The sequence below is a fragment of the Neolamprologus brichardi genome, chromosome 23 (genome assembly GCF_056152115.1).
Source record: "Neolamprologus brichardi isolate AB-2024 chromosome 23, ASM5615211v1, whole genome shotgun sequence".
In the NCBI taxonomy this organism is placed as follows: Eukaryota; Metazoa; Chordata; class Actinopteri; order Cichliformes; family Cichlidae; genus Neolamprologus; species Neolamprologus brichardi.
The window spans coordinates 14,515,708-14,543,310 of NC_142125.1; the positions used below are offsets into that span (position 1 = coordinate 14,515,708).

Here is a 27,603-nt window from a genome sequence, read left to right on the forward strand (position 1 = left end):
TCCAGGGGTGAATAATTTATAGGAGGATAAAAGCATTTGTGGTTGAGAGCTAGACAGTCAGACAGTAGAAGGAGGCTGGCTGGGAATCACCCGCCTTCCTCCCCAGCACCACCACCCCCACCTATCAACCCCTACACATCCACCCAAACCCAGCTCACCCCCTCTGCCACGTGGTGGCCTTGCACGATACCTCCTCGGACGGCTGCTTGAAGTGCAAATCTGTGTTCCAACTTGTTCCCGGTGCCTGTCAGCATGTTTTCCTCTTGTCAGCAGCGATTGAGTGTGGGCCCGTGTCACCCTTGTACCGCCGCTGTAACAGGATCATTGACAGGCCAGTGACACTGCCCAACCAGATAATGGAAACCTATTGATTTTTCTTCTCCTTTTTTTTCTTTTTTCTTTTTTTTACACAGACAATATGTGGCACTTCTAAATAACTGGCCAAAGGAACAGGTCACGATCAATGCTCCTGACCTTTGATTCACTGCTGCCACAGACACTGAAAAAAAATATATATTTATTTATAAAAGCATAGCTAATAAAAAAAAGTCCTTCTGGTTGATGCATACTCTTTCGGGATACTGCCGTACACATCATAAAAATTGAAGTAATTGAAGGGTTTTTTTATGCTGCCCCTGATTTTGATTTGCTAAATTGACAGAAACTGTTACCTCTGAATTAAATGCGTGTTTCGCTCTTTGTACGGGGTTAGTGCTTGCAGTTTTAATGGTGAAATCTCCAGAGAGGAGGCCCCTTTGATACCCATGGAAATGATAAGCATGCATTGGCTGCCTACCATTGGACCCAGTTGGCAGATGGCGAGCAGGTCCTGCAACAACACATTTCTTTTTGTCAGCCTTGTCCCCCTCTCTTGCTCTCTCTCTCTCTTTCTCTCTCCAGCCAGTGGGATAATGAAAAGCCCAATTCTGGTCATGGCTAACTCAATCTCATTATAATCTCTCCTTTTTTTTATTCATTCAACCCCTTGGGATGCTGTCTGCCAGCGATGTGGCTTTCAACCTCCAGAGAGAACATCTTTTGAAACAGCCAGGAGACCTAATGAAGTCACAGAGTGGCACAATTATTTCCCAAAGAAGGAGTATTAATGTACTTCAAAATTCCCTCCAGAGAAGCATGATGACAATTGGTTTGTACAGCTTTGATCGCTGCTTTAAATACTGCCCAAGATAAACTGCAGGGTTAGCCCCCTTTGCCACTGGTAAGTAGAAAACCCAGAAGTGGCTCTCAAGCATTAGAAACATCAAATACCCAGCCAGTTCTGCTGCAAAACACTGGAGTTTAAAATAGCACATAGCCCTAAAATTACTTTCTGTTGGGAATAATGGTGCAAAATGACACTGAAATGTGCATCTTTCACCCAACTGAATTGCAACAAATTTTGTTAAACATAACAAATAAAATCAGGTTGTGTGTTGTGGGGAAGGGGCTGATTCATTATCACATAAGACACCTTTAGACAGCTGAAAGCGGCAACTCCAGCTGCTGCTGCTAAAAGTTGCATCTGTGCTCTGTAATCAAAGAGACGTTTCTTTGAAATTAGAATGATGACGTTTTTGTCAAAAAAATTGCTGTGGCGTTTGAGGTTGTTTACGCCACCACTTTCAGGGCAGATTAAACAGATTAATACATGATAAACACCAATCAACCTTAAACTCTACTCCATTAAATCCACTACAAATTCATATTTTGCCTTTATTTAGATCATATCTTTATTATTTTTCCTCTACATCTTCCAAACAAAGTGACACCAGCACTCAGATTTTCTTTTGTCTGAATGTGAATCTTGTTGCAGCTGAAGATCTGTAAGGCAATGGCCATCCCGCACTAACACAAACAATGAGTTTTCTGCTGTCTGAATGTAAAAGACATCACTTACTATATACTGTGAAATATTTCCACTCACAGATTTCAAAGGCACTGCAGGTTTGAAGCAGCAAGAGAAAGTCATTTAAACTCGCATCCGGCTTCACTGTTGTTATATTCATGCATGGTTGAAGCTAGCAAAATATTCATTTACTTCCACAAATATATAATTGACTTTAAAATAGACGTAGCAGAACATTAATGGGAAAAATGGGGATAAACAGCATGACAACTGTGTTTTTTTGAGTTTCTATGAAGAGCTTTAATGTTTACTCACTAACTTTGGATGCTTGTGGCCCATTAAGCAGCACATATTAGTTGTAAAATAAAGTCTAAAAACCAGTTGCAGCTGCGACACAAACCCCAGTGCAACAAATGTCTCATGCTACCACTGACCTCACTACCACTAAATACCAACCTTGTCACTTCTACCTTGCTTTTATTTGTTATCTGTGCCAAAATCGTAATTTAACGAGGTTAAAACAGACTGCTAGTGAGCTAGGAGACACTAGCCAAATCTACTGGAGTGATAATATCTGAAAACTGCCATTTAATAGGCTAATGACACCAATGTTTGGGTCTTACAGGCACTGGTTCTGCTTTTTGGTTACAAACAAACTGGCCAATCAATTTAACCGTTTGTGAATTCTCATTTGTCGAGTTATTTCGACTGGCATTTGCCAAGGTTGTGTCTTGATTAAACATAATACATTTAAATAAAGGCAAATAAAGACATCTTCAGCCATGTGCAAAAGTCCGTTTAAAATGCATCTGAAAGAGAAAGCCCCTTTCAAATATGAATCTGAGCATGTTGGCTTGATCTCACTTTTTTATGCTGCACACGTCTCTTGTGTCTAATCAACTCTGTTTCTGATTTACAATAAGATGGCGATATTCATTTAACATGCATCTTTTACTATTCCCAGTCCAGGAGAGAGATCTTTCTAAGGGGTTGGAGGGTGGAGCAGCTGCTGCAAGAGGTGACACATAGGAAGACATTGCTTTTATTGACAATGGCAGAGAGAAGTAAACGTTCAAAGGTGTGTTTGCACTTCACTAGAGCCAATGCTGACAATACTCATTGGCACAAGTACAAAAAAGACTTCTCCATGTATAGTGAAAAATTGCAGCTGAACAAAGGTGAAAAATATTAAAGGAACAGTGACCAATGCCTGAGTGACAGAATGCTGTCACCAAGGCCTGCTATGTTATGAACCTTCTTTCCGGAGTCTGTTTTCAACAACGCATGTGGTTATCCTTCAAGCTTACAGTTTTACACCAAGAAATTTCCTTTCTCTCTCTCTTTGCCCTGGATTATGTTTCCCTGCTGAGGCACAGCAGAGGAAAAGAAACACAAAACAGACATCGTGTTATTTTCAGAAAAACTTTGGAATATATTTTTACATTGGAAGTCGAGTATGGATTTCAATCACCCACACTCAAATTGCCTTAGGACTTCTTCCAGCCAGCAATGTTTGTTTCAGTGTGTAAATGTGCACCTGCCTGTTGATCTGTGATTCAGCTAAGGTTTATTAATTAACATGTCTTTTCAACAGCATATTGTGAGATAAACACTATTTTATTGTAAATGAAGTCTCTTGTTTAACCTAATCTCACCTTGCTCAATTATCCGCATGTTCGTTAAACCTTTTGCTCAGTCCATCCTAACTGCTGTTGTAAATAATGCCAGTGCAGCTGAGAGGAGTCAGATGCTCCTCTAAGCATGGTATCACATTATATAAGATCTTTTTGTCAGACTAAAAAAATCTTTAAAAACGTCACTAATGTAATTTGGCACAGCATCAACAAATAAACATGTGTTTAATTCCTTAAATTTACAACACTTCTTTCATATCACACATGCTGAATATCAATGGAGCTGATTTCTATACAAATATTTGCATGCAAGTTTCATCAGAATTGTATGAATATTTGATTGCAGAAGATATAATCCAAATCAAATTGGAATCCTTAAATTGATTTAACAACATGTATTATTACAAAGCTAAACTGTACAACATGTTAGGAGATACTATATCTGCAGTTTTTCATATTCAAAATAGGCAAGTAAATGCATAAAATAGTTATCCTTTCATGGTATTTGGTTGCAAAACCAGAGCAAGCATTTGTTTGATTTAGCTAAATCTAAATTTCTGAATTTTAAATATACTATTTGTTGGCTTTTAATATAGTATAAATCCAAAGTGTTACAATCGAGGTAAGTGCTTTGGCAATAGGTTCAGCCAGACTAGATCACGCACGTCAAAGCCTTAGCTGTTCTTAAAATATACAATGTAGAGAATACAATTATGAAAATGTACTAAGAAAAAGGTAAACTACTACATTTTACTGAAAGAACCTGGCAAAAGTACTTATTCACATGCTGAAATACCTAAATTTATCTTAGCGCATAGCCAGAAGTCCCGTCATGCAAAATTTGTGACAAATTTAAGTGCAAGTGAATTTGGATAATAGGTAATGTTCATAGTATTTCCGTCTTTAAACTGTTAAGTATGAATCTCAAGCGTGATGTCTCTAATTACAACACATTTCCACTGAACCAAAGACAGCACCTTTGGAAACACAGAGCTAATCATAGAAAATAATATAACTTTTGTTACAACTAAAGAGGGTTTTTCATAAAAAGCTATTGTTGTGCCTAACAATGAGAATCAGATTTCAGAAATTAAGCTGAATGTTGAAGGTTAAAGCAAAGAACAAATGATGACAGAACAAGCTGTCCCAACGTCGTGAATGTCATTTGGATTAAGAAGAATTCTGTCTCTGATGCAGGTACACAGAGGTGAAATTGTACAAAGCATCCACAAACTAATGACACTCTGTACTGTGCGTACAAGTAGAGCAACAGTTTCACTGAATATTATCTCTAAAAGAAAATGAAACATGAAACACATTCAAATTCTTGTCTATTTTTAAAGTGCAGTTCTCCTTCTAACTAATGCTCCTAAGGTTTTGTATTATAATGAAAACCTTCTTACAAAAATCTGATTTTTGAGCAGTTGTTTTGTTGAATTAACAAGGCACTTATATAATGAGAAAAATATTTTTTGGATCATACATATTGTTGGGCATAATTTATATTGGAGTCAAAAAACAGGAATCCTATTAGTCGTATTAGCTGAGGCAAAGTGTTGCATTAAAATATGCTATAATTAAGTTTTTGCAAATATACAGAAAATTTATACTATATAGTAGCCTGGATTACTAAAATACTTCTTTCCAGAAACATGCTGGTATAGATATATATATAGCTATATAGATATATCTAGAGGGAGAAAGAGCGAGAGAGAGAAATACATAGATCTTGAGGGATCTGGAAGTAAAACTACCCAGTTTCTGGGTCCTTGTGAGACATGCTTAGTTGTATTTTCTGATGAAGAGCTAAAACCTCTACCATCCCTCTCCCTGAGTGGGGTACGCTGGTGTGTAGAAGGTGCCTCTGTAAATGCCTGATCCAGTCCTCCTGAATGGAAAAGGGACCATGAAAAACTAGGTCGCAGAATCTGCAGAGATACACCAAAAGAAATTGTCAGCGTTTCTGGACTTCATGCATTTCTTAAGATGTAATTTTATTCATTCTATACATTGTAATCAAAGATTCTCATGTTTTTCAATCTTTTCCATAACTATAAAAAATTCATTGAGGCTTCAAAATGGCATTGTTAGAGACATGGGCACTTTGGCACTTTAACTTATAGAAGTTACTAAACCATGGCTGTGTTTGAAACTTGACTTTTGGAGCATAAGTTCACTATCACTGTTATGCTGATGACACTCAGTCTTATCTACCTGTTACACTTGACAGTCACTATATTTTAAGAACCTCTTTGACTGTTTGGATGATCTCACGTTCCTGGACAGCAATATATTTCCTAAAGCAAAACGGACGTTATTTTATTTGCTTTCCCCCAAGCTCCACAGATATCGTAACTATTACATTCAGTCCTTTCTCCATAAATATTCAAACCGTAATTTAAATTCCTAGAGTATTCATTGATAGTTTCTGGACTTTTAACCCTTTGCAGCAGGTGGTAGTTCGGTTCCAAAAAAACTCCTCAGTGATTTGTTTATAGTTAGAATCTAAGTTAGATCTAGCAGAACTACCAGGTATATGCAGCAAGTTTGAGCTAAATGCATTCTCAAAGCCAAACAGCTTCTCTGAGTGGCTCCTTCTGGCCCAAAAGAGCAATATGGTAATTACTATTAAGAAAAGTTGAGCTGTCCAGGACTTTACAAACCACTGGGTGACATCATGGTGTGCAAATATACAGTCATAAAACTGGGTGCAGACAAATTGCTTGCAACCACCAAACATGCAAATGTCAATATTCCAACTTGTCCTTTATACATCTGCCGGTTTAACCGTTGTTTTGTTGAAATACTGTGTATGTAGCCTTTCATTCCTTTTACCTGCAGGTCAGTGTGCACATCTCAGTATTCAGTGAAGGTAAATTATTATTTTTGAGCCCCGGCCTCAGTCTTGGTTTCTTCTTCCTAAAATCATAGTCTAGAAAATAAAGCACCAGAATTCTTTATCTCAAGAAATGCATCCGTTTATCCTTGACAGGAACTTCTAAATGCACATTTTGCAACATTTTGTCTCTAAATACAGCAAATATCATCTGCTTTTCGTTTTACTTCAACAGAAATTACCTGCTTCTTCAAAAATTGCAATCCTCTTCCTGTGTGCATTTGCAGTGGGGAAGGTGCTGTCACACTGAATATAAATCTTTTTTGAGTCACATTCCCCTGAAAAACAAAATAAATGATGTGAGTGTATTTAACATTTCCCTAATATTTAGGTTATATATTCATTTTAATACAGTTTAGCCTGCACATGATACCATATGTGACAAATCCAAGTTTCCAAACATTAGAAGTTGAATATTTACGAAGAAATATAGAATATATTTGAGTTCATGCAGTAATTTTATTATCGGATAAACTGTTAGTCCCAGTGTGCGCTAAAGTCTTCTTCCACCTGGCTGCATTCTAAGCATCTTATTTGCACTCTCCTGTTTGGAAAGTGTTACTGGTAAAGTTTAACACAATCTTGTGTCTTCAGGGGGACTTTTTTCACATACAATTCGCCACCTCGAGGGAGTCACAAAGGATTCCTAAACTCACGCAGAAACACACACACAAAATCACAGATACATTCATTTTACAGGAAAACTGGCAACAATGCTGCTGTACACTAGACTGCATGTTAATGATTAATGATATCTGGCATAGTTCAGTAGATATCCCGAACGATCTTTCAAAAATTAAAGAACCTGATTTTACTTTTCAGTTTATTTGTATGTCAAAGAAAAATATGCCACAAATGTGAGTAACACATGATTTGAGAGTCATCTTGACCTTGAGGTGAGAAGAAACGAACTCGGTGGTGCATTTACGTTAATACCCAAATGTCTACAAATTGCCATTCATCAGTCTTTAGGACAGAAGACGGGATAAAACATCTTTGGGAAGTACACTGCAGCTTTGAAATCTTTATCAACCTCCTCCTTAGTACCTCGCTGAAAATTTGATTTGGACAGACATTAAACAAAATTGTGGATTCGTGGATGATGGGCTTGTGACACAACATCAAGAGGATTTCATGTTTTTTTAATATGAACTTCAAAAGCACTTTGGTGGCATTCTATGCAGAGAATGTGCTTTTCCCACAAATCAAATGACTGCGAACAATTCTCACACTGTTTAACTGTATTCTGTCGACAATAAACACGTTATCTGGGATGAGACATGGTAAATTTCTAATAATAAAATATGAATTAAAATCTGATAATTAGTTGACTTCGACGCAAGTGAAGCAGCTCAAAAACAGGGCACACTCTGAATCTAAAAGATATAAAGTTGTTGTTGATATGGACGCGGTTATGTTTTATGCAAGCCTAGCGTTTGCCTGGGTCAACATGCTATTCCTCTACTGATAATTAATTGAGAAATAAAAAGACAATTAAATAAAAAAAACAATTAAAACGCAACAATAAACTACACTTAATGATATAATAGCTTGCATACAGTAGCTTGTCCTACATATGATCTATTAAATGCATGATAATGGGTCATACCTCAATTTTTGTTTTTCTGCTTTGGCTGGTTTTGCATAACATTTAAAAATGATGTATTTTACATAGAGTATGTTGGCTGTCCAAATCTAGACTTAAAGATTCCATACCAGCAGACCAGTTTGGTTCCCGACTGGTCATCTCTGTTTCGGCCATATAATCGTTGGTCATCTCACAGATCATCCTGGTTGCATAGGCTTCTTGGCTCACTGCAAGCTCCACACTTTCCTGTTTGGCTTTGAGGAGTTCAACTAAAGCGCCTGATGTGGCTGCAGTGCCTTTTTCTGCTTCCCCCTGTAGCTTCTTCCTTTCTGAGAGGTTATCTACCATGTGTTTACACACAAGGCTTTTCTTTATGGGATGCAGACTCCTTTTGACATGTTGGAGTTTCCCTGGGATGCTTGTCTGCATCAGAAACAGGCCATTGCTGCAGATGAACTTCTGAGGGGCTAAAGGTTGAGAGGAGAACTGACTCTTGGTCAGAAGGTTGTTCCAACGTTCCGTTTTGTTCTGTAGCAATTCATTTAGTGCGCACAGTGGAGACTTACTGCTGCTGGTAACCTTTGTACCTATTCGTTTCAGGTGTCCCCTCACATGGTTAGAGATGCCAGTTTTGCTATCAAAACATTCCAAACACACAGGACACGTGTGTTGTCCTCGATTTTCTGGCTTAACAGCTGTAATATAAGAAAAGTGTGTCACCATTTAAGGAAAGAAAAAAACTATTTTTAGCGTACATTTTGGATTGTGAAACTTTATAGATATAGATTTTCTATGCTGCTTTTATACGTAAGTCATATAATAGACCCTACTGCCGATCACAGAAATACTAAATCGTAAACCCTATACCATATCCTGAAGTGCTACTGTGAAATGGTTGTGGAGCTTTGAAGAACTCTGACTTCTATCATGGAGTAATTAACCAAAGCTTCTACAGAGAGGTGCGCAATATGCAATCCCACTGACTAAGATTATAGATGCTTGCTCCAACACATCCCTGGCTCCATTTTTTTCTCCTATCAAAAATGCAAAATGATTTTCTAACTAAATTACAAAATATAATGTTATTCATCTGTTGATAGCATTTAAGGACATACAGAACACATCTGGTAGGTGGCACACTTACACTAAAATTCTACAGTATGTGCAGGCACCTAACATTGTACAAGCTAGGCTATAATGAGCCAATCGGTGTTAGGGATATTAGTTTTGGCACACAGTCCATTCAGACTCGGTTTGTATTTATTATTTGTTAAAATAATCGTACCTTTTTTTCTCATGCCAGTAGAAATCTTTCTGCGGATTCTTGGCTGATAGTCCCACAATGCCACTTGCTCCGGTGAAACCATGTGCCGGGCATTATAGCTCACCCCAGCTCTGTGAAGATGTCCTCGCACGTGATTGGACAGACCCACTCCGGACTCAAACGTGGCGGGACAGTAAGGACAGAGCTTATGTCTTACTGATGGTGTGGGGGACATATTAAAACTATCACTTGGAGATGTATTAGGCAATTCTGTGGAATCATCACTCACTGTCGTTTCAATGTGCTCCTCTTTGATTATGAGCTGTTCTATGTCACTGCAGTCTTCATCTCCATCATCTTCAACCTTGAGTGCGTGGGGGCTTTGGTGTTTGGCTGTAAAGCTCTGCCTCTTTTTCAAATACCTCCGAGCATATGAGTTCCTTTCATTCTCGCTGCTTTCCAAGAAGCTGCCTGTAGCTTCGCTGGTGTCATCACTGAAGTTATCATCACCCTCACAGCCTTTCTTTAACTCCCTAACTGCACACTGTTTCTTAAGCCTCTGGCTAAGCCCAGGCAATATATTACCATTCATTCTTTCAGTAGTGTTATGCAAAGGTGTAGTCATTTTTCCCATTGATGGAGAATTTTGGCTTACTTGTACTTGTAAACTCCCGTTTACGGGGTCATTTTTGCTTCCCTGACAGAACATCTGGTCCAATTTAAGCTTCCTGGCTGTAAAAGCAGCGGCTGTAGGACGGTTTGCCAGCTTTAAGCTGCCAAAAGCCCTGCGGTCATTGTTTTCAGCATCTTCTTGTACACAGGTGAGATCAGTTTCCACATCCAATTTTTCTGCTGGTTGTAAGAGTAACTTTCCATGCTTGTCGATTCTCCACAAATATGGCGACAGCATGCTTTTAGTGCAGCTGGCATTGGGTTTAAACTGATGACAATTTACAATGTTGTCAACAGTTTTTTGAATGTGAATATCCCCCTTTTCAGTGGAACGGTCGAGTTTTTCCTTTAAAGTAGATTTAAATAGATTTGGTTTACATCGAGCCATTGTTTTATATTTGCCAACATATGGCATTTCAGAATGTTTTCCTAACACTACTTTGTCTCTCCTTGGGAAAAAACTCATTTTACACTGAAACGGAACATGTTGTGCTCCCCCTGCATCATTAGTATGACTCATTTTCCTGTTTTGAGGCTGGTGTGTGTTGAGGTGTGCGACATGTAAGTGTGCTACAAGTGCCTGCCGTGTCAAGGAAATGTAATTACACTCCTCACAAAAGTAGTAGTGCTTCAGATTATCACGTGTTTTGGTACCCTGGACAAAGACTTTTTGGCAGTTACAACCAAACGTGCACCGAGAGCACGCCACTGCGGTGGCCCCGTCTTCAAATTCAGTCTTTTTGAGACCTTCGATTTCCTCCATAAGTTTTTCCAGCCTATCTTGGTGAATAATGATGTGCCTCATGAGGGAGTTGCTATCACAGAACAAAAGCCCACACTCTCCGCATATAAAGGGCTGTGAATCATTCTCACTGTTCACCTGATTATGCTTGCCTAAATGATACATCATATGTCTATGGAAATGTCTTTTTTCCTTGAAATTAACATTGCATGTTGTGCATGAAAAGAAAAGTGAATCTCGTTCAAGTTGCTCTGCCTTCAACTGTTCCACTTTTGGACTAACACAGTTTTCATCTTCAGGGTCATTTTCCTCATTACTGCCTCCCTGCGCTGTGCTATAAATATGGCTCTCAGAGTCTAAAGCTATGTTCCGAGAAAGGTCTTTGAATGGCATAACTGAATATTTAATGTCAGATTGTGTACCCAGAAATTCATCTTTGTTGCCAGTGTCAACACTTTCAACATCATTACCACTGCAGAAATGTCTGTAGCTGTTGTTAACCTTTTCAAGACAGTCTAACATGCTTTTCGTGTGTGTATTGTGCTTCTTGTCTCTTTGGGGCATCACTTTGGTCTCCAGCCTTCTGTCGTTGTGCAAAAAGCATTTTCTTGTTGAATCCCACCTGATTACTTCAGTATTATCATAATCATCCAAGGAGACTCCAGACCGTTCCATGTCCCGTGGAGATCTTGTTTTTATTGTCTGTTTTGTCAAAGGTTGGCTAATGTGCATTTGCTCTGCACTGTCACCTGACAGCGTGGAATAGGCCAGTTTAGACTCATTCTCCTCCGAGTGAGACAGTGGCGTGTTGACACCTGGCTGTGTGGCCGGTGTTTTTACGTCGGGTCCCACTGTGTTCTTCCAAGCGTCTGATTGAAGCTCACTAGGTGGTGGTAACACCTCGGGGCTCGTGTCCTTCTCCGCTTGCCACACGGCATCCAGGACACTGTTGGATAAAACAGTGCCTTTGTTCAGGACACAGTGTACCTCTGAGTTGGGGTGTGAACCAGGTCCATTAACAAGTGCTCCTGAAGGCAATGAATTGCCTGCATGGGGAACAGCAGGGACACTGCTGTATACAAATGGATTCGGCTGGGTTCCATTTAAAGGGTTTTCGTGTTCATCTGAGGACAGACCTGCAGCATTGTTCTTCGGGGAGAACGTGTGAGTCTGTAATGGCTCCCGAGTACGACCTGGGCTGTCAGACACCGATTCCACGTCTTTGTCCTCTTGCGCATTCAGCTTCAGATCAGACATAGCAGCGATACTTTCTGAAATATGAAGAAGAAAATTATTCTGCGAACTTTGAGCGAGTCAAATAAAGCGTGCAACATCTTATACATATCTACACGTATACACAGTATAAATAGAAAAAGATAACTCTTGCACATAATATAGTAAAATTTAATTCTTTTTCTCTCATTCTCACTGACAATGTGGTGTTGTTGAAAAAATCTTTTTTTTTTCCTTTTGGGCTATTCCCACTGCTCGGTAAAATGAGAGTGGTATTATTCTGTGCCGCATTATGATTTTCCAACACCCTCTTTCGCCACCTCTATTCACAACAAACCCTGCTGTTAGCCTTGAATACCCTGGTGAGGATGCTTAATTATGTGAGCGTACCTCTGGGATACAACCTTCCTGCTTCTCCACCTAAAGTTCTCAGTCGCCTGCTAAAATTGACCAATTTCCATGGGAACAAAGTACACCTCCAATGAGATCATATTGCGTCTTATCACTCTGTGATGGTGCCAACACAGATCCCAGCATGAGACTGTTGTTACTTGAATCCTGACAAATTGGCAGGCACACAATCTGTCTGAAATACAAACACAGACTCACACAAAGAAAACATACACTTTGGCGCATACACGTGGACAGGCATACAAATTCGTTTAAGAGTGGCTGATTTGAAAGCACAGTTACTCCATATTTATTTGGACAGTATGAAACCAAATAGCTCTGAGCTATTAAAAATAACTACAACTAAAAATGTGCATTTTGGATCTTATAACAGATCATATTTTGCTGTCCAGAGCAGATTTAGTCTGAAACATATGCTCAGTGGATTTGACATCCAGGGCTGGTCGCTCTCTACAGGAAGCTGCATTGCTAACGAAGTGGTAAATTCAGTGTTAATGAGTGGCTTCACTGTTACCACCTCAGAGGTAAAACCTTCCGAGCTCCATATTCTCCCCATCTGTTGTGGTGTTAAAGGTTCGAAAGGGGAACAGACGCTCTACATTTAAAGCGAGCTTCACTGTTACCCCCAAACGGCAGGGTGGCAAAACCATCAAAATATCTTGGTTGAAAATGTGCAAGCCTCATTAGCAGCCAACTCACACAACTCGCTTCTATATATAAAGAACGGGGGCTCAACAGAAAAGCAAATTTTAAAAATGTATTTGCTTCTATTTACTTCATTTAGTCAATGTTAAAAGGCTGACTTTGCCTTGCCTGAAGATATTTACAGGGATTATGAGCTTTAATACAGTTAAGCTGTATGCACAGATCAATCTGCTGTGAGCTTTTACTAACCCTGTCTGCTATTTTCCCCAAGACTCTCACTTTGTATTTTCAGTTTGGTAAATGAGATTTAGAAGCAATATCATGATCCCTTTTGTGTTCATCATTGTGTTCTTTTACACAATAGAAAACAATATAACACCTCTCTTTTATTGTGAAGTCTTTAACATTTTTTTTTGTTCTTCCAGCACCTACAGCTTCGATCGTGCATCTCATCTTGTGAACAAAATGATGTCTAGCAAATGCAATTCTCGATATACTACAGCTAAACCTCCAAGAACTACAATAAATGCAGCATTATTGGTACTAACACTTCATATACTATATGCACCATATTCAACTATTTTTTATTGCTGATTGATTAATGATTGCTATTTACAAACTTGCATTGCATTCATCCAGAAACTACACATTTAGAAAATAAAAGTACTGATTTTCACTTCACTAACAGTAAAAATGACTCAAGCTAACTCAAGCTATACGGTTAATTTGATCTCCTGAAGCACGCTCTGATATTTGGTGGGCTGGGAAGCATGCCATGTACTCATGTTGGTATAGCTTTGAGTCTGGCTCTCAACTACAGCACATGTCATGCTCTATTCCCTTTCATCCTCCTGTCATTCTCTACTGCGAACAATCCGAATTCATGAAAATAGCATAACATTCGACTGTAAATTACTTGTTCTAGTACACAAGGTAAGGAGTAATTTTACATGTTCTTTTAGACATGTTCCAATATTCCTGTGAGAGCAGACAGATATTCCTAGAGTCAAAAACCTGCCTCTATTATAATGACAGAGTGCAAAGGTCACACGTTGTTAGTTCAATTCTGTCATTATTTTCTCTAGATCTCATGAGCCATCTATGTTATAAGGCTGGAACTTGGAGCAGTGCGATGACGGTCTAGGTTTCTAGTCATTTCTGCTGTTTTGGACAATCATTAGAACAAAAGGTCAAGTGAAGTTTGAAAATCAAAGGCTAATAAGACAGAAAACATGGAGGAAGACATACAGCGGATGAAGAAACCCGAGCTTATATCATTTCTAAAAATGGTAAATACAGGAGAGAGGCTATGTGCAAAAGTATGTTACATAATGTCTTTCACAGAGTTTATTTTACACCAGCGAAATCAAAAAGAATGTGCCTAGCTGATGACAGTAGGTGTTGGAGGTGTAGGAGAGTGCACTTATCCCGGCTGTGTGGAATTGTGCTGTGATGGAAAAAGCCGTGCTAAAATCAATACGAGTAATTGGGGAGTTTTATCTTTATCCTACATGTGAATGCAGCCTTTTATATACGGTTGATGTATTTTTTTTATGCTGCCTAATAATATATAACACAACAGATATGGTTTAAGTAAGGGACTGTACTTTGAGATGAGACAGGTGCAATACAGTGGGAAATACAGTAGGTGCAGTAATTTATTGAAATGTGCAAAAAAAACATAGAAATATAATATACAGTTTAAGGCACAAACAGCATTTGTACAATTCTAATGAGCTTGGAAGTCAGTATTTGACTACTTTTATTCTTCAACACAGCCTGAAGTCTCTCAGGCAAGCTTTCATGTTATTTCTTTTTAAAGTTGTATTCAGGAAGATCGATTTTATGTGGTAAAAATATCAGTAAAAATATTGGTGTATTTTCCATTGTGCATTTTTGGACATTTGTTTTGGTGATCTAACATATTTTTGCCTGAAACTATATGTACATCTAGAATTGACATTGCCATGTTATTCATCTCATGCCAGTGAAGTAAAGAATTAAAATCTGGCTATAGGTGTAGAATATTTGGTATATTTGTTGTATCATTTTTGTGAAAGCAGACAATTATTAAATAAAATATAAAATAAAAATACTGCAACACTAAACTTTAAGTCACATGAGGACTACAAACTGATTGACCAGGAGGTTGGCACTGTAAGGCTGGAAATGTCCAAGCAAATTCATTCCTCTTGTTCAGCTGAAGACCCAGGCTGGCAGCACAGTGGAGACAACACTAAAGACCAACTGAGACCAGTCAGCCAAACCATTTCTGTTGCTGGAGCTGTCTGTATGGATCAAGAGCCAACCTTACATTCCTCTGCCATTGCCTTTGCTGGAGAAATGCCTGAACGAGGGGGGGCACAGTCCCTCAAGTACTGCACTACACAACTTCCTCAGTTAATAGGATCTATTGATTTATTTGACACAATGTGAATTTATGAAGCTGCCTCTTTAGTGTGAGAGTATCAAAGCGTGGCTCAAAACAAACAGACGGAGATTCAGCTTGACAATCCAGTAATCCCAAGGTGAGCAAGTTCTCAATGAAGGTGCCACGGTGGAAAAAAAAGGGAGAAACAAACACATCAAAAAGTTTTTCTTCTGCTATCTTGGCCCTGCAGTTACCCATACCCCACACCAGAAAGGCAGGATGAAATTAGCAATGCACTGTTAAATCTCACTTCTCAAGCAGACTAACTGGCTTCTTGCACACACAAAAAAAGGAATGTGACACTACAAAACACAATTGCACATTCATAAAACACCATAAATTTCTTAAATTTGCACAAGAGAAAATAAAGAGCAAGTGGCTTCACACAGCCTCTTTGTCAGGATTACATAGTATTCTTTTATCCCCCTGAATTCTTGTCACCCAAAGGTCATTTCCATAATAATGGTCTCCATCCTCCCTAATGGGATTTCGCCTGTGATTATGTATGCCAGCGTCTTGTGCAGACACTATCAGCTCTGTCATCCTGAATTGCACAAATGTAATTACACAAAGCCTTTGATAACTAAACAATGTAATTTACTGCTTGAGTGAAAATATATATTGGAGTTATACGACTCAAATTATAAACTAAAGGAAAACATGTTATACGAGTACCACAGAAGGTATGTTCCAAAGAATATCACGTTCTTTATAGTATGAACACATTAAATGGTAATGCATGCTTTGACAACAAGAATAAAAGCTCACAGGTAAGTATTACAGCAAGATGTCACTCAAAGGAATGAGTTTTATTCTTTTCAAGGTGTTAGATGGGACTCTAACATCTATGAACTAAATATGAGGCTTGTCTCTTCGTCCCGCAAAGTATAAACAAAACAAACTGTTAGCATATATGGGATACATCCAGTCTAGGAACATAACTTCACTATGAAGAGTTGATCAAAATAAGGATTATGGTTTTTAAGATCTAAAAACAACATTTTAGTCAAGTGGCAGCCACCTACGGTGACTATGGCTCTTTGGCCTGCCTGTGTTCAGTATTTGACAGAAGACAGCAGCCTGTTACGTCAACCAATAAGCAGCCAGACAGATGGCACGTAAGCTGTGGTTGTGCCTAAATAAGTAATCACTGATTCCCACTGTTTTTCCTTTTTATTTTCAAATTAATTTAAAGTTTGGTTTACTAAACTTAAATTGATTGTTTTATTGCATCCTCTCTAGTCAGTACAGCACTATGATGACATAATAATGACACTATAAAAATCAACAATTAATTGGTCGGATTTATTAACTGTATCTGACTAAATGTTAAACTTTTAAAGCCAGACCCAAAGACAAGACTTGAAAACAATGTCTTCCCCTCTACATGCACAATTTTATATTCTCAGCCCATGTAAGTTTCAGTGTAATAAGACAAAACCTTCTGAGTGCACTGAGCACCAACTAAAACTCTAACTGGCTCCCAGTATTTCCAGTTTAGACTAATATGTTCACGCTTTATTGAAAGTCTAGAGCATCCTTGATGTCTTCCCAGCAGATTCAATCTAGTGCCAACCTTTATGTTTGTAATTGTGATTGTACTTACAGCTAGATCATGTGACATGTGATGTGGCCATATTTGATAATGACAAAAGTTTACATGTAGCTTAGCATAAGGGCTAGAAGCATGACTGCTAGCCTAGCTCTAGCCTTTTAATAATATCGATCAGCAGGTTTACAGCTCACTAATACACATCATAAATCTAATTTGTTTAATGCTCAGGAAAGTTCATTGTAAAAGCAACATCAGGTGTAATTTCTTACAGTTTTTTAGCGATGTTTACTTTGTGCTATGCTAACCTTGTCAACTAGCCGGCAGAAACTCTATGCTTAGCAAACAGAAATGCATCACTCTTCTTGTGTTAATTATTGTCATTAAAATAGAATAAAATACATTTGTGGGAGGCCTAAACAAATAAATAATAAGTGGAGAATTTAAAGTTTTCATTTTGAGACAATGGGACTCAAAGAAAAGAAACTGAGAGTCTGTCTGAAAAAAATATGAACAACAGAAGGCAGAAAACCCTCTTGAACCTGTCCACAACAAACTTCTCCTCGGCCCCCTCTCCTGAAAAACGGGAATGAGTGAAATGGTTGTGATGGTAGATTTACTGATGAAGAAAGGTGAAGCGAGAACATTCGGAGTGATAAAAGGGGACAGGGAGCGAGTGACAGTTGGGTTAAGACAGAAGTCATGTTCAATAGCAGGTAGAAACATCAAACAGTGAGTTCACAGGAAACCCATGCAACCTTGTCTTGAAGGAGGATTTTCTGTTGTGTGGAGTAGATTATATCTGTTCAAGCTGCTGACACGGCCTCATTTGGTGCCCGTAGTGTTGGAGGGGGATTAAACGATATAAACTTTAAAGCTTTAAACAATACCTTTCAAAATTAAATGGATTAAGGGAGGGATGTCTGATGGGGATTTCCCAAGGCTTTGTTAGTTTTAAACTCCACTCCTTTTAAAAGGGGGGGAAAAAAACACAGCGCTTAGAAATTTCTCAGGCATGTGACTTTTTTAATGAGGCTCCTCTCACGTTGAAGAGGGCAGTGGGCACAGGAGGGCTGCCAAGCAGATGGCTCTCATAAACATCATATCTGCTCTGTTTAGATACATGACTTCTCATCTCCCAACACTTAGAGGAAAACAAACCCGACCATCACCGCAAGCACAACCCACTTGCCTGCTTTTGGCAAGCTGTGCTGGCGCGTTGAAATGGCACATTTCCATTTCCTGCATTTCTCCTTCATAACAATATGCATGAGCTGCACAATTGATATACATAACCTCTAATCTGTTATAAGTATGCAGAGAAGATGCAGCAATGGCGGTGGTGTGTATTTTTATTTAGTGGCAGTTAGGATGTTGGCTTTTATTAAATGTTATTATTACCATATGACTGAAAGTATATAAATACTAAGCAAGACAGAAGATGTTGCTATGATTAGGCCGATGCGTTCCACTCTGGCTGAGACGAGAAAAAAAACATGAAATATACATATATATCAAACTTTGTTGCCGCTGCTTCACTGTAGACATGTGACCATCCAGATGAAAGCGAGTCAGTGTCAAACTGCTCTCCCAATTGAGGACGGGCTCCACATTGCCGAGCAGACATCAGTGAGCTTAAATTCGGAGGCATGTCAAGCATCGCAGGTATTAGGACGAAATCTCTCATTATCTTTCTTTAACACATAATATGAGCGTGCCATGGCAGAAACTGAGGGGGTGAGTGGGTGGGGCAGGTAGCAGGGGCTCAGCACTCATTAATGGCAGCCAAAGTGATCCCTCAGTAGTCACCTTGAATTCTATTATTAGACCAGGACTCCAAACAGAAACTGGATCAAGTGCGTCGTGCAGCCTTTGATTGGTTGTAGAGTCCTAGAAGCGGCTAAGATAAGTGCCACTGTGATCACGTGAGGTCAGAGAGATGACACGAGCTGCAAAGAAGCCAAAACTGTGCCTGTCGAAAAGTCGCAAGAAATTCAGAAGCCTACAGAAGCCTGTTTATCTAACTATCAGGGAAAGTGGACAGCTAGAGCACAGTAGCCTTGACAGCAGAGGGAATCCCTTGTCATTTCTCAAGGTCCACACACACACATGCACAGACACACACGCACAGATGCGTGTAAGATGATTATTCAGTACTGCTTGTCAATTGTACCTTTTCAACTCGGATCAATGAGTCGTCTTGCACCGAGACCCTATATCAACGCCGGTCATTAACATGTGAGTGCCACTCTATCAGCCCCAGCTCCAAATAAATCAAAGGGTCGGCCACAGAAGAAAAGAGGCTAATATTTCCTCAATAACCCCAGAGAGACACCATGGAGAGATGCAAATTGCCTCCCAGGAGACCCCGGGGGATGTGAAGGAGAAACTCGCTGGGAGGCAACAGGAAGCTAATGAGTATAATAGTAAATGTATACACGGAGAGGGAGAAAACCCTCTCTATTCATACCAATTAATACAATCTTATCAATGGAAGTGTACTGTAGGAGGAGGGCCCGTGTCTAACCCCTTGCCCTCCTCCCCGCTCGCACCTCACAAGCATCTGTATTATTCAACACAGGCCAGGCTACGGTCATTAGCCCTGTGGGAGGCTGGGCCAGGCCTGGGGAGTTAAAGAGATTTTAAAAACCACTCACTCCTCACATCAAAACAAATCGGACCAAATCAAAGGGGCTCAAAAATGTCCTTTCTTTGGGGGGCGAGGGAGGTAACAGCCATTGTTGTGAAAGGCGGCTTTCTGCAGCATCAGTGTTAAAACAATTGCAGAAAAATACAAGCTAGCTAAAAGTGTCTTCATCAATCACGCTGCTTTTGTGAAAAATGATTACACGTTATTATAATGTCATGATATCAGATAAGAAGTTTAAATCTTAATTGTGTTAAATATCTTTGCATAATAACTCGAAAATTATGACATTCATGTATTTAATCAGTTCAATGGTGCTTGATAACTGTGACTTTGGAGCTTTCATTATTTTCTATATCATTAGCAGATTAACAGGATTTTTTCTGCGCGTTGTTAGAAAGGTGGCATTTTACTGTAGCTGCTGACACCATATTAAAAATAAATAGATTAAAGATAACAACTGGAGTAAGGTCATTTTTAAAGGTTGGTTATAGTTTTCACTGAATCTGGTATAACACTCAAAAATCAATACTATATACATGTTTAGGTCTACTTGAGTTATTAGCACAACCACTCTAACAACATCACCATTGCACCTGCAGCTACTGAAACTTGCTGAAAACATAAAAAACAAGCATAAACTAAAATACAAAATTTTACTTCTGTCAAATATTGATTGTGATGCTACAATGTTAAAGCTTCTAATGACAACCTGAGGAGTTGCTATGCTTATTTCAGTATTTCTGCTACAAACACTGAAACAGAACATTTCTCCACTGCACTGCTACTGCTCAAAAATTCACACGAAATTGTCCAGTAAAGTCGTATAGCCTTACCAATAAAGATTTTGGGAGTGAGCTGTAGTTTAAAGATGCTGCTGAACAACATAAAAGGGCAAATAAATGCTTCAAAAGCTCTAGAAGAAGCAGGCCTGCCACTATCTTTTATTTTGAAGGTCATTTAAAAGGCTGGATAATATACCTGGCAACAGCTGATTGGAGGAGGATTTGCCTCCTAGAGATCGCCGAGGAGACTGAAATGAAGGTTAATCACTATATAACTTCCTACATGTATTATCCTACACTCCAGATTTCATTGAGCATGTCTGTAAAAGCCCTCTGTCAGCATAATTGCACCTAACCTGTGCCCCGCATGCTCAAATCTGTAAAATATCACATCCAACTCAGAGAATAAATGGGAAATTAATGAGGGAAGTGCTGAGCTCAACCTCAGATAGGTATCACAGAAAGGGTTAGCTGCCTCGCAGCTCATGTACAATGGAAGCTCGCTAATCCCAACCCTCAAAGATAGAGGTTGTTTGGACTTGTGAAATGTTCAGAGGGATAAATGCAAGACCATACTGATTTGACATTTTTGCAGACTTGTATGCATTGGATCAAACTTGGAATATAAGTGATAAGTATATTTTAGGTAGTGGTAGTTTGGATGTAGTCATGCAAATATACTAAAACCAACCTACTAAGACAGAATGATTGTGCACTTAATGATCTGTGCTGATTTAATTTCTGTACATGTTCTTACATGTAAGTCATAACTGTATATAATTAGAATTTTATAAGGATTTTCCTTTAGGTTATTTATCTTAAGGTTTCATACAAAAAAAAGAAAAGAAAAACATGTACCAACATCAACTCGTTATAGTTTTCCTATTTATATTAATCACTGACTACATAGACCCCCGTTAACTGATGATGCTCTTCAGTGTCTCATTTCTTAGAGTGAGGGCTGAGAGTATCAGTAATCATATTCTGCCCCTTAGTGGAGGAAATGGTCCACAGCCCAAGTGAAACAGGATAAGAGAGGGCTTGATCTGCAAAGGCTGAACAGCAGACTGGATTGTGGACAGCTCAGTGCTTCAATCAGCCTTTGATGGACTGCAATAATCTCACCTGCCAGTGAATTAAGATTCAAGTAGCTCAAGTCCTTCTCTTCTTTAAAAGAAATTCCTCTCCAAGAAGAAGTCACTCCCATGACTATTTAAAAGGGGAGTACCACTCAATTTATATGTAAATTTAGATTTAGGAAGACCAAAAGTATTACAAACTTGAAACTTAAAAAAGAAAGTAAATTAGTAGTTTGGAAGTTGTCAACATTAACTGTGTTCAAAAGCGACTTGTTTGAGGCATTTTATGTAATCCGAACGTATCACGTGTCAAAGAATCAGAATGCGAGCATGCACCTTTAACCCCAGGTATTCATCTAAAATACATTTCTAAGAATCCTTCACAGTAGAGCGGCCGTCACAAATCAAGGAAATGAAAAGCTCTCACATTATCTTCATACTGTTTGCAGCAGAAGTGGCAGCAGTGAATGAAGCAGGACAAAGACAAACAAAAAGCAAGAGTTTAAATTGCAGAAACAAATGCAAAACCACAGAAAAAATAAAATCGATTTGTTACAAATCCTACTCGTGGTTGCCGTTAAGTGGCTGAAACCCAATCTTTTCTCATATTAAAAATAAGGTTTGTAAACCGTGGGTACTTTCAGAGATGGAGCCAATAACAAAAGGTAAAAAGGTAATGTTAAGAGGTGGAACCTTAACATGGCATTGTTAAAGCTATGATGCCATCCAACCCATTTCATATTGTTATAGACTGCATGCCATTTCACATCACTATATGTTGTTAAATACAGCTAAAATGTTGCAGGGAGTTTGACTTATTACATTAGGATAGGCTGCCGAATGATTACTGACATTGTGTATGAAAGCTGGTGAAAGCTAATGAAACCATGCCATATTTTTTCATTAACCTGTTGGGTCAAAAAATAGTAATGTTACAAAACTGTTGCTTTTTAAACCAGAATACTGACAAAACTTCTAGACAAACAGCTTCTGCGACATCTGTGCTTCATTCGATTTTTCTAGACCGTTTACTGACATTTCGCTAATACAAACAGAGAAGAAGCACATACCATCCAGCAGTCAGCTGAGTATTTACTGACGGTACGATGCCAGTGTCATGGCAATTCCAACATCAGAAATCACAAAAGTCACTTATATTTTAAGGAAATTAAACAAAGACTCGGGGATTGTAAACACTAACTGTGTGTCAGTGATTCTGTTTCACACTGGAAAATAATCAACAGCCAGCTTGTCACTCCCCGCAACCTGCCAAGAGTAGGAGTGGAAGCACTGACACATGTAACTGACATCTCAGATTTAATTTGACTGGTAATCACACCCAGCTATAGTTTCAGAGCATTTCACACATCTGAGCTACAGTTTCAGGTGTTAAGCTGGTAAGGAGACACGCGACTGTGCCTCTGCATGATAACACCTTCTCAGAGAGGGTCACATTTTAGGTTTATGTTCTGAGATTATGATTAGAATAATGATAGCAGAAGAAAGTTAGACACACACACACTTTTTCGCTTTACAATTAAAACACAATCAACACACATTTTAAGCTCGTCTTTACTGCTCAAATACATTTATTTCAGTTCAGCGGCTCTTTGAAACAAATTATGGACATGTATGCTTCACTGCATGTCACTTTGTTGTTATTCTTGTCTGAATACTAAACCATGAATGGATCATTATGACTTCTAAAGAGAGAGAATATCCTATTAATGCTCCTGTCTTTTGTCATATGGAAAAATGCTTGATATGGATAATCACGCTGTAACAAATCAGAACGCCCTAACTTATCAGTGTATGTTGAGGCAATAATTACTCCACACTGTTCTCATAAAACACCTCTAACGGAGCCAAAAGCAGGTAAATGTTCAGAAACTTTAGAATTATTATGCTGACAAGCTGCACACTAAACGGATCACATGAGGGGAAAAGCCTTGGTAAGATTTTGTGAGTCCATCTGACACACACTGCCGGAGGGGATATGTCTCCATTCTCAGCAGCTTTCTTATTGTTTTGGAGCCGTTAAAATCTTCACTGTTTGTGCGAACTTAAGCAATAATAATTTTCAAGTTAACCAACTTTTTTTCTGTAAGAATTTTTTTGCCTTTGGTGTTTCAGCTCTATTGCCTGTTTTACTTGCGTATTACTGTTAAAATGCAAAAGCAAAGCAACCAAAAATTATTAAGGCTGCAAATGTCACTGGGCCAACTTGAGCACACTTGGTCATCAGTAAATGCAATCCACACAAACAAATGACCACGCAGAATGAAATATCATCTAACTTCATCTCTTTATGCTAACACACACTGTACAAGCAGCACTTTTCTTAACCTGGGTCCACCAATAAAACCAGGTTAGCTAACTTGTTTATTTATATTGAAATCAAATCACTGGGACGGTAATGAGAACACAAGCGTAAAAATTTATTTCTGCAAATTAACTGAGTGAAGTGTTCTGATCCCCTCACTTTGTCACAAACTGACATTGCATATTTGATGAATATCACAGGAGCCTTTTTGTTTGAAATAATCCTGCAGATTGTGAGAAACAAGCTGTTTCAGCTTCCTCTCATTGAACCACCTTTTTTCTGATTGGCTCTCTCTCCCAAACAAAAAGATTTAAAAAGCAGGTGGGTGGAGCTTCTGTTTGGCTAAAGCCCTACCCACGTTCCATATTAGGGTTGTCCGCCCTTTTAGACTATAAAGAATAGTCTATGAAACTTGTTTTATGAAATATATTAAAGAAGCTAATTATTATTTTCTGAAGCTAAAAAGTATTGTCAGCATATTTTAGAGCTGATTTTCTTGTTGACCAACAGATCACGTGTCATTTTATGTGACTCTCAAAACAGAGCATCAGTTTAAAATCAGATTCATAATCATCATTATAAAAATGTGACAAGGCGTGAGTATCGAGGTAATAAATCAATAGTAAGTAATAAATCAAGTATTTGTTTTAACCTGTTAAAAAGGGCTTTGACTCTCTGGGGCCCCAACAGAAAATGATAGAGCAATATTTACAATATCAAGGACAAATCAAGTTCATTATTTACTGGTTTCAGAAAATTTGTAGGCAAGAAAAAAACATAATTTTTACACTAATCAGTGATGAAAATAATTAGTCACAACCCCGATATATCGTCAAGGCATGGCTGTATAGCTTTGGTATAATTCGCTAGACTTCCTTGTGGGTAGAAATCACACTTAAGCATCACCACAGTTATCAGGAACAGGCGATATCCACGCATTCCCTCATTATTTTTAAATTGAACACAAAAAGGGTGGAGCAGATCAGCTACTGATTGGAAGGTCGGTGGTTCGATCCTTGGCTTCCCCAGTCTACATGTCAAATATCCTTGGGCAAGATACTAACCCCAAGTTGCCCTCCGATGCGTTCATCGGAGTGTGAATGCGTGTGAATGTAGATTACTTTGCACTTGTGTTTAGAAGTGCTTGTATGAATGGGTGAATGAGGCATGTTGTATAGAGCGCTTTGAGTACTCCGGGAGAGTAGAAAAGCGCTATATAAGAATCAGTCCATTCACCATTTACCAAAAATCAGGAAAGGCTTTGTCAAAGAGGATTAAAATTTAAGAAATATGTCAACTGGAGCTAAAATGTCTTTAGTCAGTTAAGCAGTTACTAGTTTAACAAAATATTTTGCACCACATTACATAAAATATTGGACAAAAATGCTAAAAAAAAAAAAAAAATTGTTTTGATTTCCTGCTTTTCACTGTTTTATGCAGTAGTTGAGCATTTGCACTGCTGAGTGGCTAAAACAAGCACTCACTGACATCATCTTGGACTCTGAAAAACTGGGTTGGACATTTTCGCCATTTTCCAGCATTTTATGTGGTTTAGAATAATGAAAACAATATCTGGTTTCAGGCCCAGTGGAAATTGAACTGGGCTTGAAATGTTCACCACCAAGAGAAACAGCTAGTGGTGTGAACACTACAGTGGTCCAGTCAATGTGGTTCTATGAAAACCTCCCGTCTGATATATTCCTGCAAATTCTTGGTGGGAGCATCTGATTACTAAAATATCTCATCTCTGCAGCTGTTCCTCAGCTGAGTTGCTAATTCAGGCCAGTGTACTCCCATTTAAGAAGTCCCACGTGTCTTCATTTATAGCTGTGTAAGCAGCCAGCCAGGCCAACAGAGAACACGTAACTGTTTGCTATGCTGTGCATTCAGGGACTTCAGGCATCTTGGTTAAAATATTTGACCTTGTCAAGTGACATATAATCAATTCGTGGATAACATGCCTCAACCATCTGATTTATTTAGTCGAGCAGTTGACTCCTTTACTCTCTGCGGTATACTAATGCGGTAAAACCAACACTAGGCTGTTAAGCTGCAGCTGCCTTCTTTCTATAGCTGTTTAAGCTCCTCCTTAGACACCTGCAGGGAGTGATGGACTCACTTATGTAGGTCTACACTTTGATTTGACTAAACCTCCAGCATAAAGGTGATAACAGGAATGCGATGCACACTCACAGCAAAAAACTGTAAAACCCTAAAATCACAGGAAACACTCATTAGAAATATAAATCTGAGCTCATAACTAAACAAAATTATAATAAAGCAATGTTTCTCCAAATGCCACATGAGGCGCCCTCTTGATAAGTTCATTGTTGCTTTTCAGGAAAGAGTTTTCTTACTGTATGTTCATCTTGACTGGGTGTTGTGGGTTAACTGATTAACAGAACTTCCTCACCTCTCACCCAGTGACAGCTAGTACAGGCTTCTGCTACAGGATGCTGTATCGTTCCCAGTACACTACATGCATTTAGTTCATAGCCACTGCTATGACTCAAGGTCGAATGCAACCTCACTCATGCGTTCATCTATTCCCTTAACAAATGCTTCTCCAGTAGTGTTTTTCCACTGTATTGCCAGCTCAGCCACTAAAAGCCCAACTTAGGGTCTAAACCCTGCGTGCTCTTTGAATTAAATTCTATTTTAGCCACTGGCAATTCTGGCAGCTTAAAACTTTCTTAGTGTCCTGCATCACTCTTCAGTTTGCTATGTCTTGTTCTTTTCAGCAAAAAGCTCCCTAGCTAAGAGCCGTGACTTTACTTTGACTGGCTATGCGACAGCGAGCTTGCTGCTCTTCCCACAGACGGAGAAACTCCAGCAGCGATATCTTGGACAAAGAGTGAGTGTCGCAATAGTGAAGCAACTTAAGTTAAGGTAAGACTACAAAGCTGCTGCCTGTTATCACTCACTGCGGTGTTTTGCCTCCACAGCGACCTACGACACAAGTGACACATCACCGACTAATGACCGCACCTGCTACGACGTATCCCTGCGCGCATCTGTAACACCTACCTCAGGACGAGCGCTCATGTCTTCAAGTTTGTCACTGCGCCTGACACCGTCTTCTCTCCCTCTATTAGACTGTCGCCATTTTGCTGTAAAAGCACGCAGGTTGCACTCTGGACTGCAGGAGAGGGGTGTTCACGGTAGGAGGTAGAGAAACGAGCGTCATCCGAACTGCACACCTACACCTTGTGTCCACCTTAGTCCGAAGAAAACGGCGCGTTTGCACTATTAGGTTATCAAACGTCCTCGAATTTGACATTGTAACAATTAGTGAATGGCATAAATGACCTTGACCTGATTATGAATAGTTTTGAGCTTGCCTGCTCTTACAGAAACACGCACTTTATAATAATAATAATAGTAATAAGCTCAAAACGTTTTAGTCGCATTAGATTAGATTTTGCATTACATTTTTAATCGAGATGCACGTATCCTTTGATACACTGTGCTTCCCCCAGTTGAAATAAAAACTTGAACTGCAAGCAGGACAGGACAGAAGGGGTTAAATGTCTCATAGTGTATGTGACCTTGAACTGCATTTGAAAATGCCTCCAATGAATGAGTGAATATGGTGGAGGAAAAATGCTTCTGTTGTATATTTAATGTCCAATTGGTCTTGTACAAGTAAAGCAGTGAGCTTTAACCCTCATTTAAATTGTAGCATAATGATGCAGAATGCATTATTAATACCGTCTCATGTTTTCTCTTGCCCAAGTGTTATTTCCATGTTTCCACTGGAAAACCACGGTGCTTTTCAAACTTCATGAGTCAGGGGGAAGAAAAGCGTGTCATCATGTGCTTCAGAGAACTGTGGTGGTATTTATTAACATTTTT

The 27,603-nt window shown here is 39.0% G+C and overlaps 1 protein-coding gene across 1 annotated transcript; it reads right to left on the minus strand.

The window, feature by feature from the left end:
- Positions 1-1,795: 1,795 nt before the first annotated feature.
- znf644b (zinc finger protein 644b) lies at positions 1,796-26,943 on the minus strand. Its single transcript, XM_006790470.3, has 6 exons — positions 26,776-26,943; positions 9,250-11,913; positions 8,093-8,659; positions 6,559-6,654; positions 6,316-6,412; positions 1,796-5,408 (listed from the first exon to the last, which is right to left on the minus strand). The coding sequence occupies exons 2-6, from the start codon at positions 11,897-11,899 to the stop codon at positions 5,231-5,233; spliced, it is 3,588 nt and encodes a 1,195-aa protein (XP_006790533.2). The 5' UTR covers positions 11,900-11,913; positions 26,776-26,943; the 3' UTR covers positions 1,796-5,230.
- Between the last annotated feature and the right edge of the window lie 660 nt (positions 26,944-27,603).